The sequence below is a fragment of the Mesocricetus auratus genome, unplaced genomic scaffold, assembly GCF_017639785.1.
Source record: "Mesocricetus auratus isolate SY011 unplaced genomic scaffold, BCM_Maur_2.0 Super-Scaffold_100676, whole genome shotgun sequence".
NCBI classification, from domain to species: Eukaryota; Metazoa; Chordata; class Mammalia; order Rodentia; family Cricetidae; genus Mesocricetus; species Mesocricetus auratus.
In genome coordinates this window covers 90,221,776-90,241,798 of record NW_024429266.1, presented here as the reverse complement: position 1 = coordinate 90,241,798, position 20,023 = coordinate 90,221,776, and the positions used below count along the sequence as shown (strand labels likewise).

The 20,023-nt window shown below is 50.5% G+C and overlaps 1 protein-coding gene across 1 annotated transcript in view; it reads left to right on the top strand.

Annotated features, from left to right (window-relative positions):
• Positions 1-5,471, top strand: part of Kcnk12 (potassium two pore domain channel subfamily K member 12) — a 46,597-nt gene extending 41,126 nt beyond the window's left edge. Inside the window, exon 2 of the mRNA XM_040737814.1 lies at positions 493-5,471. Within this exon, the coding sequence (XP_040593748.1) occupies positions 493-1,394 (902 nt within the window). The 3' untranslated portion in view covers positions 1,395-5,471. The remainder of the gene's footprint in view (positions 1-492) is intronic.
• Positions 5,472-20,023: the final 14,552 nt, after the last annotated feature.

Below are 20,023 nucleotides of genomic sequence, written 5' to 3'. Positions count from 1 at the left end.
GAGGGGAACCCCCACAAGGACCCTCGTGTAAGCTCAGTAAGTGAGCCAGAGCTTTCTGGTCATTCTCTCTCACTGGTCCCCGAGTAAGCAATCCCAGTTACAAGACGTCCTTCTGGAAGTCCACCCCAACAAGGCTGTCTGTCTGCCGGGGAGTCCATAAAGAAAATTCAGTCAGGGGAACAGGTGTCATTCGTTGGCTTTGTGGGAGGCTCAATGGTTAGCATCTGTGCACCTGTTGCTGCTTGGCACATCATCCCATTGGACCTATCCTAGCTATGCAGATATCCCCACGGCAAGGGTCTCTTTCCATCTTGTTGGGGCTCCCATGATCAAGGGCCGCCAAGAGAGGGAAGCGTCTAAGTGATGTCTCGCCCCCACCTGGCTTAAATCAGTTAGGACAGGAGTTGATCCTGCATCTGTATTGGGACTGCCACACGCCCACCCCAGACAGGGACCACCTGCCCTCGCTGACCCTGGCTCTCATCTCCACAGGTTTCGGCATGACCACCCCCGCCACAGTGGGCGGGAAGGCCTTCCTCATCGCCTACGGGCTGTTCGGCTGCGCGGGAACCATCCTCTTCTTCAACCTCTTCCTGGAGCGCATCATCTCGCTGCTGGCCTTCATCATGCGCGCCTGCCGAGAGCGCCAGCTGCGCCGCAGCGGCCTGCTGCCCGCCACCTTCCGTCGAGGCTCGGCGCTGTCGGAGGCGGACAGCCTGGCGGGCTGGAAGCCCTCGGTGTACCACGTGCTGCTCATCCTGGGCCTGTTCGCCGTGCTGCTGGCTTGCTGCGCCTCGGCCATGTACACCAGCGTGGAGGGCTGGGACTACGTGGACTCGCTCTACTTCTGCTTCGTCACCTTCAGCACCATCGGCTTCGGGGACCTGGTGAGCAGCCAGCACGCCGCCTACCGGAACCAGGGGCTCTACCGCCTGGGCAACTTCCTCTTCATCCTGCTCGGCGTGTGCTGCATCTACTCGCTCTTCAACGTCATCTCCATCCTCATCAAGCAGGTGCTCAACTGGATGCTGCGCAAGCTGAGCTGCCGCTGCTGCACGCGCTGCTGCCCGGCGCCCGGCGCGCCCCTGGCACGGCGCAATGCCATCACCCCGGGTTCCCGGCTGCGCCGCCGCCTGGCCGCGCTGGGCGCCGACCCCGCGACCCGCGACAGCGACGCCGAGGGCCGCCGCCTGTCGGGCGAGCTCATCTCTATGCGCGACCTCACGGCGTCCAACAAGGTGTCGCTGGCGCTGCTGCAGAAGCAGCTGTCCGAGACGGCCAACGGCTACCCGCGCAGCGTGTGCGTCAACACGCGCCAGAACGGCTTCTCGGGCGGCGTGGGCGCGCTGGGCATCATGAACAACCGGCTGGCAGAGACCAGCGCCTCCAGGTAGAGCGGCCGCCCGCCCCCAGCGCCGCGGACCCGACCCGGGCTGCGCGCCGCCGGGCGGGTTTACTTCAGATCTCTCTGAGATGGCGCTTTCTTAATCTTTATCCAATAAAAACGAAACAAAAAAAAAAAAAGAGAGAGAGAGAGAGAGAAAGAGAGACAACCACAAAAAAAAAGTTTTCTAAAGAAATACTATTTGGCCAGGCCTGACGTTATCGAGGGCAAGTTTTAGATGAGACTGTGATCTTTTGGGCCCCTACCCCGCTCTTGGAGAACCGTGGCCCCCAACAGATTTCCCTTCCAGGAAGAGAAAAAAGTGGCACCCCAAATCCCCCGCCCAACTCGCCGCGCCAGCGCTTACTGCAGCAAAGCGAGTGCATTCCTGGGCTTTGCAGACGAGCACTAAAACCTTCCCCATGCACACAAGCAGCTGGCAACCCCGAAGCATATGGCGCCTCCTTCCATGGCTCCGAATTACCTCCTCAGCCTTTAGAATCCTGGCCCAGCCTAGCAGCTTCCTTCTGGTCGTCAGAAGTGATATAGTCACAGTTTTGACAGGTGGGGGTAGGGAGCGCCATATGTCGCCTCCCGGGTGTGTATATATAGAACAGCCACTACACACGGGGAATGGTGTAGTATTATGCAATGAGAGGAAACAGCACTAACCGGCGGTCGGTGGCATCTCCCCCCCCCCACACACACACACACTTGGAAATTGCAAATGGTGAGGGGCTTAGCTGGCCTTTCCCAGCTAGTCCACCTCCTGAATTCTATTCGAGGAAACACAGGGGGACCTGTAGGGAGAGGCGCTGTCTGGCTCGGGGTCCCGCTCTGTTTCAGCGTGATCTCTAGAATGAGCCCCTGACCTGGCCGTCACAAGTTTCAGGCACGTGCAGGGCCGCTTTCCAACCAGGACTGGTCGCCTCTTCTCGGATAAGATTTTGTTACTTCTGTCTTCTTAACTACTGGTGACTAGTTCAACTCTTCCCCCTTTCAGAGAGCCCAGTGGTGCAGAGCACAACCCCCACCCACCTCTTCTGTGATTCGGGGCTCTGCCCTCTACCACCATGGGGGCGGGGGCTACAGCACCAGATGCCAAAAGCAGCCATATTGCAAACGCCAGGCCATTAAACTCCAGTGCCTACCACATAGTGTTTACGGGCAGGCAAAATGAGATCTCCAAATAACCAGGTAGGTCTGCTTTCTCTCTGCATACTCCACACTGGAGGTGGAGGAGGCACGAGGGGGGGAGATGCCGGGACCCACTGGTGGGAGGAGTCATGGAATACAAGTGGTGTTCTGGGTGGTGGTCCTCAGGTGGAGGGTCAGCATCTCCCAGATTCATCCTCTGCGGATGGAAGCCCAGATGCCCAAGGCTTCATTGAAGCTGTGAAGGAACACACCTCTGCCGTTTGTCTCCTCTAAAGCAATGTCAGCATTCCAGAAAAGTGTCTGTTCACAGTGTGACCCAATATACGACACTTCTGGTAAGAATTTCTGCAAACGCCCTCACCTCAATACTGCCCGTCAGGAGTGTGTGTGCACCCATACATGTAACATTTAAAACCATATTTGAATGTCAACTCCTCTTTCCCCTCCCAGTTTCAGATAGGAAGGGGAAAAATAAATAGATAGTCCAGGGCACAGGTACTTGATTAGCTTGGGAAATTTCCAGTCTGATTTGGGATTGGTCTCTAAACACAGGCTCTAATCTGGTGTGAAGCCAATGAGGTGGGGCCGGCAGGAGGGAGACAGTCTTACTAAGTCTTCAAGGGTAGACCCCTCCGGAAGCTATGCTATGACTGTCCATCAGGGCCAGCCCATGAGCTATCATCTGAATAACGGCTTTGGTCCCAGGAAGGGACTACACACTCGTAAGTCTCCAGTATGGGGCTTTTGACGAGACCTGGAAGTAAAGCACCAGCGCTTATCCCTTTAAAAGAGGAACAGATTAAAGCATCCAACTAGAGATGTCACCTAGGCAACAGGAAATAACTTGGGGATCTGAGCCATCCAGAGGGGGAAGCAGAGATTCCCATGGCAGAGGCATCTGGACCAGGCAAAGTAGCAGTTTGCCCATGGGGAGGGAGCTCTGGCAGCAGCACAGGGAGGGGGTGGGGAGGCTAGGGCTGGGCCACCAAGTCGCCTAGTAAGGCATCCAAGCCACCATACTGATGAATGCATGGCGCTGCATGGAATCCTGCCTCCTTGGGTTCCGGGGAACAACCACCAGGATCCTCCTCCGGGGAAGAGAAATGCCAAGCACTCCTTGGCAGCCTCTTCTGTCACCATGCTTCTTAGCCCCCCCCACCCTAAATTGCTTATGCCACACAGCCTTAGCCGGTCTCAATTCCTTTCCTATGTGTGGGCTTTGGAAGAAGGTGATTGGCTGCAGATAGGGCAAAGCTTCGAAAGCATACACCTTGGTTTGCAGGGTCAGGGAAAGGAAGGCCCTCTTCTCCTTCCCTCTCGGGACTTCCCAGACAAATGTCTGTCCTCTGAGTATCTCAGGAACCGGTGACACATGAACATCGTCGCCCCGTCCCACTGGTCCCCATCACACAACACCAGTCTCAGTCCCACTATGTGGTATGGCATCTTATTACTGTCCCCTGTCCAGACCAAAGGATTCGGTGCCCCAGATGCCTGGGGGCTGAGCTCTTGGAAAGCTGACCTGGGGAAGCAGTTGAGTCACTCGGTGTGACCTCTTGTCTGAGAGAACATGGAGAAGCAAGAACAATGGGAACAATGACATTGCTCAGGACCCCTTTCCTAAGGACTCCATGTCCTTAGATGGCAATGCTTCCTCTGCGGTCACAGGTATCTGTGACCCGTGGCTGGCAGCTCACCAATGTTCTCAACCTCAGGGCCACACTTGTGGCCCTATAATGCTGTGAACTCCTATAATGACACAGTATTATTCCCATAATTCTTTGTCTTCTAGTTGTGGCCACACCGAACACAGAGGCCAGGAGCTGAGCCTCGGGCCTTCTTAGAGCTGAGCAGGTAAATAAAGAATCAGCTGTTGGTATCATTACTCACGAAAGTCACATATAGTCAGCCCCTGTGTCTCCCAGATGAAACCCTTAGGCAGTTTCAGGCACAGGTGCGCCCATGCACAGGTGCACCCACACACAGCAGCCTTACAAACAGCTACTAGCCCTTGCCTCAAGGGACCCTTCCTCCGTGTGAGGCCATTTGAAGAAAAAAGATTTTTCCCTGTTAAATTCTCTAGAGATCTCCCCGGGCTTTGTTCCTCTCTGTGTCGAGGAGTTTTACGTACAGTGTGCATGTGTTTACGTGTTACACGGACGCCAGCATCCAGCCCCAAGTCCACCCTTAGAAATAGCTGGTCAGCAAGCCCCCCAGCAGGGTCCTCTTCCTACAGGTTCTACGGCGAGGGCATCTGAACCCTTATTAACAGAGGAGATGCTCCTGGGGGGCCGAGGCCAACAGTGCCCCATCTAGTCAGCCATCACAGGGCCTGTGGGCCACCCAGCTCTATCTTAGTGTAACCTTTTACACTCTTAGGAACAAAAAAGCACAAACCTCTGTCAGAGTCGGGGAGGCCCTGCCAGCCAGCAGCTCAGGACCCTTCAGCATCCAGAAGAGGTGCTGGGCTTGTCTTGTGTCACTAGGGTTGTTGGGAGACCCTGGGGGTCCCTTCTGTAGAGTGGGGAGGGGGAAGGACCTGCTGAAGCCATTCCTGGGCCCACCTGGGCTCCGTAGCACAGACCTGTGGCCTGGACTCTTGTGACCCTGGAGAAGCCCTGGCTCCAGCAGGCATCCTGCCACGTGACGTCACCGAATGCAGCACAAAGCCAGCCTCACTATGCGCTGAGGAGAAGCGATGGCCTTTCTGCACCAACCTGACGGAAAACCGAGTCCCTCCTCCCAAGGAAGCTGGCCCTGGCTTTACAACTCATTTTTTTATGCTGCCTTCTCTGGGGAGGGGCTCCAGCATGCAGGCAAGCCTACAGCACTTGGAATCAACATATTTCTCCTTCCGACCAGCACTTTGCTCTGAGAGAGGACTAAAGGGTATTTAAATTAACGATGAATAAAAAGCAGCCTGCCACCATTTGAGCTGTTTGCTTTCTGTTTTCAGAGCTCCTCTTCCTGCTCACTCTGCCTCTCCAGGTTCCTCCTGACTTCCTGCTCACTCTGCCTCTCCAGTCCCCTCCAGACCTGTGACTGCTGTAGAGTTACTCTACAAATCCCCAGAGCTACCCCTGGGCAAGCCTGAGCTGAGGTTGGTAGAGTCGGGACATGCACCGAATCGTGACCATGCTATCAAAGCTAGTAACACACTTGACCCTTCAAAGGGAGCTTGGAAAAATGCCAAGGCCAGACCCTACCCAGGAGGGACCCAGAGCAGGCATTAGGGTTAGCAATTTTTTAAGTGGTGCGGGTGATCCTCACACTGCACAGGATTGGCTCAGTTGCTTGTTTTCCTCATCTCTCAAATGGGGTCATGACCCCACATCTTAGCTCCCTGAACTAGCCACTAGAGTAAGCAGAGGCTGAGAACTCTTGAGAAGTACATAGCGCTCCAGAGTTGCAAAGGTCCCTCTCTGAGAAGCATGCCATGAGGACACGGTACCAGAGAGCCCCTCTTGCGCCTCCTTCTAGTGTGTCGCTTTGGCAAACCTCCCCTCTGCAGGAGCCTCAGCTAGTATCACGGAGCCCACTGGGAATTCTTCCTTCAGGGCAGTCTTGGAGGACAACTGAGTCTTTCTCTAGGAACTAGGGCCCCAGAAACTCACCAGCCACCAAAGTTTCAGGCCCTTGTCTGGACATTTTGTTGTTGTTGTTGTTTTTCAAGACAGGGTTTTTTTGTGTAGTTTTGGAGGTTATCCTGGAACTCGCTTTGTAGACCAGGCTGACCTTGAACTCACAGAGATCTGCCTGCCTCTGCCTCCAGAGTGCTGGGATTAAAGGCGTGCGCCACCAACACCCAGCTCTTGTTTGGAATTTTTAAAGAGTGGAATTTGCAGACCATAGAGGGTGTTAGAACTTTCTTATAAACTAATAGATGGGCACTTAAGTGGGGGGAAGAGAAGTGCTTCCCTGTAGCAGGAGGGGTCCCAGGAAGTAGGGTACCACTGAGCCTTACTGCCTTGGAGTTAATAAGACAGACATATTAATGATGGAGAAAGGGAGAAGAGGAGGAGAGCTGGACTGCGAAGAGTCTAGAAGTTTCTGTTGCTTTCCAGGAAGGAGACCAGTATTATTTTTCCGGGGGTCTAAGATAAGGAACACACACATGAACACCATGCTCCCACTGGCTCTGCCTCTCAGCCATGTGGAGATACACGGACGTGTTCTGTCTGTATTGAAATAATCAACTGCTTTTCAGCCAGAGACCTGCGGTTCCTACGGCACTTTAGGAGCCTAACGGACAGTGCCTGGGTGGGTGGCCAGGCCTCTCTCCTCTATGGCCAATTACCTTTCTATGAAGATATCTGTGTTCTTAATAAGTACAAAAGAAAAGGGAACTTAACCAACCACGTGCCAAGCCAGGCTGTTAGACAAGAAGCTTGTATATTTATCACAGTTACAAAAAAAAGCAAAAATAGAAGCCTTCCCTCCAGTTTATCCCGGGTCAGAAAGGATAAGGAATTTCTCTAGCTTGGGGCTCTTGAAGCAGAGGCTGCAGAAAGAGGGTGAGAAAGCATGATAACTGCAGATCCTGGACTCCGGGCTCGCGGTGACCAATAACAGGCTGGCACTTCCTCAGCACGGCTAGGGAGGGTCCACAGCCGCGGGCACTCTGGGATTCTGGGACTCCTGAAGATGCTACAGAGAAAGCTTTCCACGCTGAGCTCACGGCGGGGGGTGGGGGTGGGGTGGGCTGCTGGTGACTCACAGGAAGAGGGAACAAGCAGAGCTAACAGCATGGGGGACCAAAGCCAGGCTCCTTCCGAAGGCTGCCTGTAGTTCCTAAGGTCTGGAGTGACAGAACACAGACGTGACTAAGGGTTACATCATGAAGGGCCTTGTGAAACAAAGCGGCTTCGCCTCATCCTGAGGACACTCTAAGGGATCTTGGACTGCAGAGTGACTGGGGGGAGACATGTCTGTGAGGGCGAGAATGGAGATGCCTGAACAGCTGGGCCAACGGAAGCCTTGACTGTGCCGCTTGTGGGCAGAAGTCTGAGCGAAAGGCCGGCAAGACAGCTCAGTGTGTGGACGTGTGACAAGCCTGAGGACCTAAGTTCAATCCCACGTGGTAGACAGAGAGAGCCTGGTCCTGCTAGCTGCCCTATGACCTGCACGCGTGTGTCATAGCACACCTGTGCTCACAAACACACAACACACACACACACACACACATGTGCATGTAGACACACACACAACAGATAATCTCAATCTTAGAAATGTTTAAGTCCACAAGGGCCCGGGTTTTAGGCTGAGTGGGTGACTGAAGTGGGACCATACCGAAACTGGAGACCGTGGAGGGTGATCATACTTGGACAGGAAAGAGGATGAGCTCAGCAAGGGAGAAAATGGTTTTTTTGTTTGTTTTGTTTGTTGGAGAGAAGGTCTCTATTTGAAGCCCTAACTGTCCTGGAACTCACTATGTAGGCCAGGATGGTCACAAACGCTCAGAGGTGTCCCTGCCTCTGTCTCTGAGCTCTGAGAGTAAAGAGAGGGCCACCACTCCAGTCAAGAAGCTGGGCTTGCTGGGTGGTGGTGGCTATGCACACCTTTAATCCCAGCACTCTGGAGGCAGAGGCAGGCGGGTCTCTCTGAGTTCGAGGCCAGCGTGGTCTACAGAGCGAGTTCCAGGACAGCCTCCAAAACAATACAGAGAAACCCTGTCTCGAAAAAACAAAACAAAACAAAAAACAAACAAAGAAGAAGCTGGGCTTGAGGAGTCCGGAAGTGTCCGGACGAGGAGGTTTCCACTTAGCAACAACTAGCTTTATGGGCTAAAGGAGACAGGCAATCCGGAGGTTCTCAGTGTCAGGACGGCTAATGGAGTCATCTAGCCCAGTGGTTCCCAATCTTCCTGATGCTGAGACCCTCAAACAGTTCCTCATGTTGGGGTGACCCCCAACCACAACATTACTTTCATTGCTACTTCATAAATTTAATCTTGCTATTGTTATGAAGTGTAATGTAAATATCTGTGTTTTCCGATGGTCTTAGGGTCACTCAACCCCAAAGGGGTCACAACCCACACGTTGAGAATTGCTGGCAGCCCAGTGTGGAAAGAGCAAAGAAGATGAAATCCCAACACGGGGGAGGAGGCGAAAACAGCAGGTTTGGTGACAAGGACCTCAGCTTGTGAGTCGTTCCTATGAGCCCTTGGGATGGGACTGCCATGTCTAATTTTCATGGGTCCCACCTTATAAATGTTAGTTAGAAAGCAAATTGTCTATGCCAACAGAAGTTCCAAATAATACTAGTTAACAGCAGGTAAGAGGTTTCTTTTTCTCCCAGAAAGAGGTCCCAGCAGGAGTCCTTCGGCGGTAATGTCCCTGCCATATCTACCTATTCCCAAACCACCCTGTGCAGAATGGGCCAAGGCTCTGGGATCCACTTACATTCAGGCAAGGAGACAGTCTAGACAGATGCCTCCCTTCAAGGCCACGGCCCCAAGACAGCACACATCACTTTCGTTCTCTGTCACACGACCTAACCTGGCTGCAAGCGGATCTGAAAACTACTTTTCCTTTAAGTTAGCCACAGGCTTGGCGAAACTGGCTCCTGTTGGGGCCACTGAGGGGACATTCTGCAGCTACAGGGAGATCTCTAAGAGCTCATGCCGCCGGTTGTGGTGGCGCACGCCGGTAGGATTTCCTGAAGGAGGCAGAGGCAGGAGGATCACGAGTTCGAGGCCAGCTTGGGCTGAGAAACCCTGTCTCAAAAAAACCAATAAAAAAAAAAAAAAGAGCTCATGCCAAGGCTGGGCTTGTAGTGCTTTGTTATTGCTCAATGTCTGTCCTGTCACTACCTCATCTCCCCGCAACTGTGCCCTATCAACAAGACTGTCCGGAAGGAAACTGTCAAGGGATTCTGGGAAATGTAGTTTTTAGATTTCCAGCCTCAGAGAAGCAAAACCAGTTTAGAGGCAGTGTCTAATTAGGGTTCCTATTGCTGTGAAGAGAAGAGGCACCATGACCACGGCAACTGTTACAAGGAAAGCATTTTAATTGGGGCTGGCTTACAGTTTCAGAGGCTTAGCCCATTCTGGTCATAGCAGGACACGTGCAGACAGACATGCTGCTACAGAAGGAGCTGAGGATTCTACATCTTGATCCACAGGCAGCAGAAAGAGAGACTGTCTGGGCATGGCTTGGGCACATATGAGACCTCAAAGCCCGCCCCCATAGTGACACACTTCCTCCAACAAGGCCACACCTCCTAACAGTGCCCCTCTCTGAGCCAAGCTTTCAAACACATGAGTCTATGGGGCCATTCCTGTTCAATCTACCACAGGCAGTAGCATAAAATGGTACACCAAGCACTATGTTGGGTAGTTCACAAACTCCTGAAACTCCAAACCCTTGGGATCCAACACCCTCAGAAGATCTCTATGGGTGCCTGAACACATGTACAAGCATACACACAGACAGACACACACATACACATACACAAAAATAAAATAAATCCTTAAAAATAAGATAAATGGTACACCACTCCACTAGAATACCTTGGCCACCACGAAGCAAAAACAGTTATATTCTAGTCCTTTATTTGCTTACCAGTTTGTGGGGTTTTGTTTTTTGTTTTTGTTTTAAAGATTTGTTTACTTATTTATACAGTGTTCTGTCTGCATGTATCCTTGCAGGCCAGAAGAGGGCACCAGACCTCATTACAGATAGTTGTGAGCTTTCATGTGGTTGCCAGGAATTGAACCCAGGTCCTCCAGAAGAGCAGTCAGTGCTCTTAACCTCTGAGCCATCTCTCCAGCCCCAGGATAAGCAGTTTATATGGAGACAAGGACTCACTGTGTTACACAGGCTGGTGTAAGCACCTGGACTCAGGGTACCTCAGTCTCCACAGGAACTACCGAGCTTCATTTCCTCAGCCCCACGCTAGTCCACTCTTGAGAGCGGAATACTTTTTTTGAGGGGCACGCTCACAGAGGGCCGTTGAGAAAACGCTTATCCTGAGGGTACCGGCCGGTCAGCACTTCTGGCTTGGCCCTGCCTCTGCACGAGTGCAACCTGACCCCTCTTATCACTCCCTGTCTTTTTTCATGTCAGGAAATGAGAGGCTGGCCTTTGGTCTCTGTCACCCTGAAGCTCTGACGGCCAAGGGAAGAGGGGAGACATGTCAGGGAACCCAGGTGTTCCCATCAGGAACCGCACGCATCTACCAAGCGTCTAACTGGGACAATTTATCCCAGCTCCGCCTCCAGCCGCTTGGATGCATGATGGAAGGAAACATCCCGGCTGAGGGCACAGCATCAGCATCCCACAGCCCAGAGCAGCACAAGCTCCAGGCTCTTGGGCTCTCCGATTTCCGTCTCTAATACATAAAGTACTGTTCTTTAGACACATGCCATCCTGTAATACCCCACTAGCACACACGGATACTTACGTTTACGAGGATTTAAATTAAAGTTAAATTCCCAGCCTTGGTCTGGCAAGATGGTAAAGGGACTTGTCACCCACGATGCGAGCTTGATTCCGGGAGATAACCGATGCCTGCAAGTTGTCCTCTGACTTCCACACACTCACTGCGGCATGCATTCGCCCACCTGCCCCCACACACAATGAATATAATAAACTTTTTCAAAATGCCCAGTCTTCAGTTGTGCTAGAAACACGTGGTCAATGGCTACACGTCACTAACAACCACTGTTAGTATTCAGGCATCTGTACTGCTCTGCTGTGGGAGATCCCACAGGACACGCCCTCAGCTGCGGCCACAAGAGCACCACCTGTGTACATTCACTATGTTCCCTTTTAAAAGGGCCCTGCCCATCTCCCATCCATCTGTCTGCCTGCCTGCCTGCCTGCCTGCCTGCCTGTCTGTCTGTCTGTCTCTCTCTCTCTCTGTGTCTCTCTCTTTCTCTCTTTCTCTCTCTCTCTCCTGTCTGTCTGTCTGTCTCTCTCTCCTGTCTGTCTGTCTCTCTCTCTCTGTCTCTCTCTCTCTCTCCTGTCTGTCTGTCTGTCTCTCTCTCTCTTTCTCTCTCTCTCCTGTCTGTCTGTCTGTCTGTCTGTCTGTCTCTCTCTCTGTCTCTCTCTCTCTGCCCCTCTTTCCTCTCTCCTGCTGCTCTTGTCCCCATAGGCCGGTCTCCCCCTTTCCCCTTTTTAACGATCCCTTTCCCTAATAAAAACCCCTCTGCTTGAACCCTGTCACGTTGTCTTTCTCACATGATGGCTAATCGTCGTTTTCTGTTTGAGATCTGGGATCTCCTAGGAGACAACCTCTGGGCACGTCTGTAGAAGGAGATGCACACGTGAGGGTGCAGCATTCCAAGGCCTGAGGTCCTGGACAGAATCAACAGGAGGAAACAAATGAGCAGTCCCCGCTCTCTGCTTCCCTAGCATGGTGGCAGCGTGACCAGTGACTCTCACTGCCACAGCTAGAGCCACCCTTACCACCCAAACTCCCCCTCTGTGAGTACAGCACCCACTCGCCATAGCCAAAATAAACCCTTCCTCCCTTGAGTAGCTTTGCCAGCCCCTTCGTGGTGGTGCAAGCTTCTGGTCAACACGGGTACAGCGTGTCTGTCCTTCCAGAAGGCTCTGTGACAGTGCTAGGACAGACAGATCTCTCAGATCAAAAGGCCTGAACTCAGGGGCAACCTTGGAGCAGAGGGTCTGAAGAAGATGTCTTGCTCCAACACTCACATCCCAATGTGATTCCCTCTACCTCCAAATGGCTTCTTCTCCCTTATACTCTGGGAGAGTCCCAGACACTGTTCATCATAGGACCCGTACCCTACAACCAGAGTATCTGGTCACCCCATGAATTTACGTGAGTGTAAGTCCATACTCCAGGGACACGCCTGTACAATGGGAGTGCTCTCCCATCTCAGTCACCACAGACCTTGGGGTTATAAACAGAGGAGGAGGGGTATGATGTGTGCTTACACATAAGCCAGCATTGGCCCAAATGCACACACACACACGCATGCACGCACGCACGCACGCACGCACACACACACACACACTTATATAGAAGCCTAGTCCTAGGCGCTGTTGGAAGACACAAAGCAGAACTTCATGGGACTGACTGCTCTCATCAATTCAGACACTCACTGTGTAGCAGAGGGGAGTCCAAAAAGAGATATTTGCATAACTTCAGATGGAGATAAAGGAGGCTCTGCAAAGATCAGGTTATCCTACCCTTCTCTAGTCTGTCCAAGAAATACCTCTCCTTCGAGAACTCCAAGATCCAATGCAAGTCTGGGACCTTGTGGATCCTTGCCATGCCAGCTCCCTGGGATGGGAAGAGGCAACCTTGGTCCTGTACCCTGAGGGTGTGCTCCGCTTGAAAGGCCAAGGTCCTTGCACAAATAATGTTGCGAGCCGCCAGTGTGTTCGAGGCTATGGCGCTACCACACTTTACAACGATCTAAGGTTAAGGGCTAAGGATGTAAAAGTGAAGACAAAGACAGCAGCTCATTCATACAAGGAGAATGGCATTTATTATTACAAGGGTAGAGCCTTAAGTACCAAAGGCAGACATGGTGGAAAATCCCCTTGTCTGTTGACAAGGAAAGCATGATCTGCTTTGTATGAAAATGGTGCTGGGATTGTGGCCTTTTCAAAAGGCAGACCAGGGCTTAAGACTGTGTTGCCCAGGGTCATAGTCCTGAGAACTAGCGACTCCATTTCTCAAGTAATAGACCTATCTGTTGCAGTCCCATTAAGAGGGGGTCTCCCTAAAGGGAGGCACACTGATCTCAGTTAGAATAGCCAATTAAGTCCATTTGTTAATTAAGATTTAAAGTGCCCAATTGTAATTAATATAAATTTGGGGATTTAAGGTAGAGCCATCCCCCCCTGGGGGTTTATCCAGCTTGCCTGCCATGGCAACTGGCTAAGAGATAGGGAAGCCAAAAACTGTAGCCGCTGTGATGTCAAAGTCACTCCCGAGTCGTGTGAGGACGAGTTGGTTCTCTCCTGAGTATTCCACTGGAATAAGCATGACATCTGGAACATGGACCACCAAGGCTGATCAACAGCTTCTCAAGCAGCATTCCTGGAGGAAATAATTAAGCATTTCTCTCAAGGGAATGTTATTGAATATAACAAATGTCCAAGTAGGCAAATCCATCATGAGGGCTGCCTTTCCTAGGCTATGACTGAGGCTGATTAAAGCTGGATACACCTGACTCCGAAGACCCGCCAGCATCAGGACAGGCGGGTTCCTCATTAAAGCCTAATGAGTCTATTGGAGACTGATGAGTATCAGCAGGAAAAGAGGCACACGATGCTCGGGAACCCAAATTGGGGACTTAGCACTCTGTGGGAATACACACCCCCGGGCCCAAACCAAAACAGGATCTGGTCCTCTCCAAAGACTCGAGGTTAGATCTTTCCATTTAACTAGAGGCTTTTGCTGTACAGCAGGCCGCCAATGATGATCTGCTGTGGAGTTGCCAGAAGCATCCACAATTTAAAATTTTAAGATATAGAGGATAAAAGATAGAGTAGAGTGAGGGGAGCCGGGGTGGCCCCCAAGATCTCCCTTCTTTACTTTAGCTAAATAGGCTTTTAAAGTGTGATGAGCACGTTCCACAGTAGCCTGTCCTTCATGGTTGTAAGGAATTCCAGTTTGGGGGGAGATATCAAAATCTAGACAAAAGTGATTGAAACCTCTGCTGACATAGGCTGGTCTTAATTTGTTTTGGGACCCCCATGTAAGCAAAAGTCTGTAAACAGTGGCTCTTAACATCTTTTATTTTTTCACCAAAGTGGGCAGAGGTGAATATCAGGTGGGAAAAAGTATCTATAGAAACATGGACAAATTGTAATTCGTCAAAGGATGGCACATGTGTTGCATCTATTTGCCAAATGTGGTTAGGCAAAAGTCCTCGAGGATTGACCCCCAGGTGAGGCACAGGAAGAAATCCTACACAAAGAGGGCAATCCTTAACTATTTGAACAGCCTGTTCTTTGGTAATCCCAGTATGAAAGCACAAAGACCCTGCACTAAGATTACAGTGCTTGTGTAGGGATTGTGCTTTAGTGAGTCCTTGTAAAACCACACCAATTTGAGCATACCTGTCAACCGTGTGATTTCCTTCATTGAGGGGCCCTGGAAAAGGGGTGTGGGCCCTAAGATGTCCCACAAATATAGGTTCGCTCTGTTGTCATAGCAGACCTTGTACCTGTAATAAACTTTCTTGTATCCTAGAGATGGGAGCAACATAGGCAGCAGTCTCTAAGGCTTGGATAATATGAGCAACATATTGACTATCAGTAAAAATGTTTAATGCTCTCATGGGGAAGAGTTGTAGAGCCAAGGCAAGGGCTAAAAGTTCAGCTATTTGGGTAGAAGTTGTAGGAATTCTGGCTGTCTTAATGATTGGATAAGAAATGACTACAGCTGTACCCTTAGAAATAGGCTGAGAAGCCGGGCGGTGGTGGTGCATACCTTTAATCCCAGCACTCGGGAGGCAGAGGCAGGCGGATCTCTGTGAGTTCGAGGCCGGGCTGGACCAATAGCCTCCAAAACAATACAGAGAAACCCGGTCTCGTAAAAACAAACAAACAAACAAACAAACAAAAAAAAACCAAAAAGAAATAGGCTGAGAGGCTACAATTTTCGGGAAAATCAAAGGGTGCATTTTAAAAAAATAAACCAAACTGTTGGATGTGTAGTTATTAACAAAATAACTCTGGGTAGCAGAGAGAAAAATGGCCCAGTCACAATTATTATTTTGTAGCCATTTTATTTGTTGACAGGACAAAGGCGCAACAACCTGATTTGGCTCCTCACCATAGGCTCGAAAGGCAATCCTCCAAGCTCCAAACAGGAGCACAACTATAGCCTGTGGGTAGGACACCACAGATTTAGAAGGGGAGGCTCGAGAATGAATGTAGGGAAAAGGGACCAGTCAAAGAAACACACCCTGAGCAGAGCCAAAGAAACACACTTTGGCCCTGCAACCAGAACCAAAGAAATGTACCCTGACCCTAAAACCAGTGCCAAAGGAACACACTTTGTCCCTGGAATCAGAGTCAGTGAAAGAAGTGTACCTTGGCCCTAAAATTGGAGCCAAAAGGCTAAAAAGAACCAGAGAAAGAAACACACTTTGGCTCTGAAACCAGAGCCAAATCTGACCCTAATCCTGTGTAAAAAAGTAACCAATCCTGGAGCAGAGCTCTAGCCAATCTGAACTCAGCACTGAAATCGGACCAATCCCTACTCTGGAAAAACTTCCCCAACCCCAGGAATCCCTATATAAACCCTGTGTATGTTCAGCTTGGCTGGTCCAGCTGTCTTCCAATAAACCCCTTTGGATGAGCTTCGAGTGAAGATCTTCTTTTGCGGCGGCGACAGAGCAGAGGCGACCCTGGGCAGAGCAGAGCAGAGCAAGCAGAGGCGACCCTGGGCAGAGCAGAGCAGAGCAGAGCAGAGCAGAGCGAGCAGCGCTGTAACACTTGCCCGGGAAACCTTCCTTGGCAGAGCGGAGTTGTTACACTCTGCTCCCGCCCGGCTCCCTGCTCTCCGCTCTCGGCTCTCCAGGAGCAGAGCTGAACTGTAGCAACTTCGCCCGAGAAACCTCCTGCGGAGCAAAACTGCTACACTATGCGAACATCCCCAGCTGGAAGACCCTGTCCTGCTGGAGCGGAGCTGATACACCGGAGAAGCCTTTCTCTGAGGCAAGGCTGTAAGCTGCCAAGCTTACTGCAACCTGTGGTGGTCCTTGGCTCCCGAGCTCCAGGATACCTTTCTACCTGAGCTGTGTAACACTCAGTATCCTTGGCTCCCGAGCTCCAGGATACCTTTCCACCTGAGCTGTGTAACACTGGGTATTCTGTGACTCCCGAGTGCCAGAATACCTGACCCACTCCTGTTCCTGTTCCTGTCCTGACCCATCCCGACGAAACGCTTACAATGAACCCAAAGAATGGGACTCTCTTGCCAAAAAAACTCCCCTAGGAACATAGCAGTTACCTTCTCTGGTTTCACCCATAAATCCCAAGGTGGTCTGAAGATCCCCAAATGTGTGGCCAGCAGCCACTGAGGTCTGTGCACAAACGCCTGGGTTGTAAAGAATTTGCCGATCTAGAGCCGCATAGGCTCCCATGCCCGTAAGTTCCTCCAAATCCCCACCAGGGAAACTGGCACTCACCCCTCCAGGCCAAACAATCTTCCCCTGACAGTGCAGCATGCTATAATCATTGCCAATCATCAGGGGCACAAACTAAGGCTGCAAAGGATCCGAAAATGGCCAGATTGAAAAGGGCAAGAGGGGGGGCTGGAGAGATGGCTCAGAGGTTAAGAGCACCAACTGCTCTTCCAGAGGTCCTGAGTTCAATTCCCAGCAACCACATGGTGGCTCACAACCATCTGTAATGAGATCTGGTGCCCTCTTCTGGCGTGCAGGCATACATGGAGGCAAGGTGTTGCATTCATAATAAATAATAAAAAAAAAGAAAAGGGCAAGAGGCACACACACACAACTGCTTTAGGATTACAGGCAAGAAGATGCGGCTTAAGGGAGCATTTTTTAAACTTGTTTAATTTCAAGATGCCCTTTTTAAGTAGAGGCTTTTCGCCTTTCTCTGTCTTATCCCCTGAAGAAGAGGGAGAAGACTCAGAAGAAGAAACATTGGAAGCTTGAATTAATCTAATAGACTCTAGGTCTTGAGCCTCTATTAAGGCATCCTTAGTTTTCCTGACATGTTCCCTTATTACCATATTATCACTAATAAGCGCGCCCCTAACAAGATGCCACAGAGAAAAGACAACAATTGGTATGGTGACGGGCCCTTCTTGTAAAGAGAAGCCTTCCCGCCAGCCTGGTTCCAGAGCCGCATCAGTCCCAAATAAACACACAGGAGGCTATATTAATTATAAAGCTGTTGGCCTTGCTTGTTTCTTACTGGCTAGCTCTGACTTCAATAATTACCCCATAATTGTTAATCTAAGTATTTCTCTTACTGGAGCAAAGTTCCAGACTTCTTATCCCTATGGTGGTTGCATCTCGACTCCCTGTGTTTCTCCTACCCAGAGTCCTCTTGGACTCCTAGTCCCACCTATCTTGCTTTCCTATTGGCCAACAGTGCTTTATTGACATATACACAGGACTTCCCCAACACCTTCTTTATGTAAAGTTCTTTGTAGGTCCACTCTAACCTGGTTCCAATCAAGGGAATTAAGATCACCAGAGACCAAAAACCAAGGGCTGACTTCATGTATAGTTTTTAAGAAGTCCTTATCTGTCTTATAATTGATAATTGCGCTCTGACATCGTAACAAATGGATCAAATGGTCCTCCAAAACAGGGTAGGAACTAGCAGCACCTATACCTAATATACTCACTCCTAACCTTAAGGAGAATGCTGGCTGGCTTTCTGTGGGGGTGGGCTCTCAGAAATTCCCTGACAATTTTGACACCAATGGGTCAAGTCAGGGCTGGAGCCTAACTTTAAAACGCCTCTCTACTGAGGCTGACCCACCTTCTAGGGCCTGACTTTTTAAATTGCCCCTCTTACCTTACTTTCTGGCCAGCATTCGAGTGTAATTCTTTAGCAGTTTCTCTTCTTTCCCGATCTCGCTGGGGCCTCCATCTGCAGCGAGCCGCCAGTGTGTTCTCGGCTATGGTGCTACCATACTTTATTTACAATGATCCAAGGTTAAGGGCTAAGGATGTAAAATGAAGACAAAGACAGCAGCTCATTTTTACAAGGAGAATGGCATTTTTTATTACAAGGGTAGAGCCTTAAATACCAAAGGCAGGCATGGTGGAAAATCCCCAAGGTCCCCAGGGCCCTCCAGCAAAAAGTGGGCCTAAAACAGGAATTAGCATTTAGACAAAGGATGAAAAACAAGAACTTGCAAGCAGGCATTACTGGGAGGAGGGGATGAGAAGTGTTTAGCTAAAAGCCCCTAGTAACAAGGAGTCAGCAGTCAGACCCCCCATGGGGGAAGGGTGCAACAAATAAACCTAAGCACCCCCTGGCCTACCTGGGCCTGTCACAGAAGCAAATGAACCTCCTGGCAGAGGACAACAAAACGGGATCACACTCAGTCACCTCCCAAAGGAGGCATGGGCAAAAGTGTACTGGGAACCATGTAAATATAAATAAGTGAGGGAGATTCTGAGTCTGCCTTTGTCTTGATAACAGAAACCTATTACCTAGGCAACATGAAGTAAAGTAGCAATGTTTGGGGTTGGGGGATACTGTGGATTTAAGTTATTGAAAGACCCCGGCCCAGCACAGGTGGCTGAGGCCTATGGAAAATTCCTTTCCCCCACAGCTCAGCCGAATAGTCATTTTTTTGATCAGAAGGAAGCTCAGCTCAAGGTCTTTACAGCTGCATAGTCACTACTATCTCTGTCCAGATAGGGGCCCAGGTGTCTATGGTCTGCACAGCCAGCCCAGAAAGATTGGGCAGGCACAGAAACCTTTGTTCTTCAGATAGGGCCAAGGCCGAGAATTGAGTTCTGAGAGAAACCTTAATTGCCTCTCTGTCCAAATGAGAGAAACCTTAATTGCCTCTCTGTCCAGATGAGAGAAATCTCGTTCTGAGCCCCAGCCTCATTTAAATTACCCAATCAGGGTCCCGTAACTAGGCTTCTCGCTTCTGTACTGCGCTTTTTGCTATAAAAGAACCCCTGAGTCCCCAGCTCGGGGCTCTCAGTTCCCGAGACTGAGACGCCCCGGGTACCCGTGTATTATCAATAAAGCCTCTTGCTGTTTGCATCCAAGCTCGTGGCCTCGGTGTTCCTTGGGTTCGGGTCTCCCTCCCGTGAAAGTCCCCCGCCTGGGGTCTTTCATTATAATATAGTAGGTGTTTATATTCACATATTCACATTGACTTAGATGAGAGTCCCACTAGCAAATTCCTTAAGGTTTCTAAAATCACGGTGTCTCTGTGTAGTCCTGGCCATCCTGGAACTCTGTTGACTTCAAACTTGGAGATCTGCCTGCCTCTGCCTTCCAAGTGCTGAGATTAAAGGCACATGCTACCACAGCCCAGCAATCAGGTTTTACATCTTGAGACGAGAACACAGACCTATCTAGCTGTTTCTGTGTGAGGATCTCCTGCAGTGAACTTTATAAAGTGACAATGTCCAGCACAGACACTCAGTGAGTACTAGTTCCTCTCTTTATTTCCTCATGGATCCACTCACTGAATTATCCATTCACTCATCTACCTATTCATTTCTGCAAATACCGCCAATATGTGCATTATATCAATGTCGTGTGTGTGTGTGTGTGTGTGTGTGTGAATGTGGATGTATGTGGTACAATGTGAGAGGTCGGAGGACAGTCTTAGATGTCAATCTTTGCTTTCTACCTTGTTTGAGACAGTCTCTTTATATGCCACACAAGTTCACAGAAATTCTCCTGCCTCTGCCTCTCCTCTCCCCACAGGAGCTCTGGGATTACAGACGTTCATGCTATGCTTCTGACTTTTATGTGGGTTCCAGGAAGAGGAACTCAAAAATCTCACACTTGCATGGCAAGTGCCTTTTTCCAC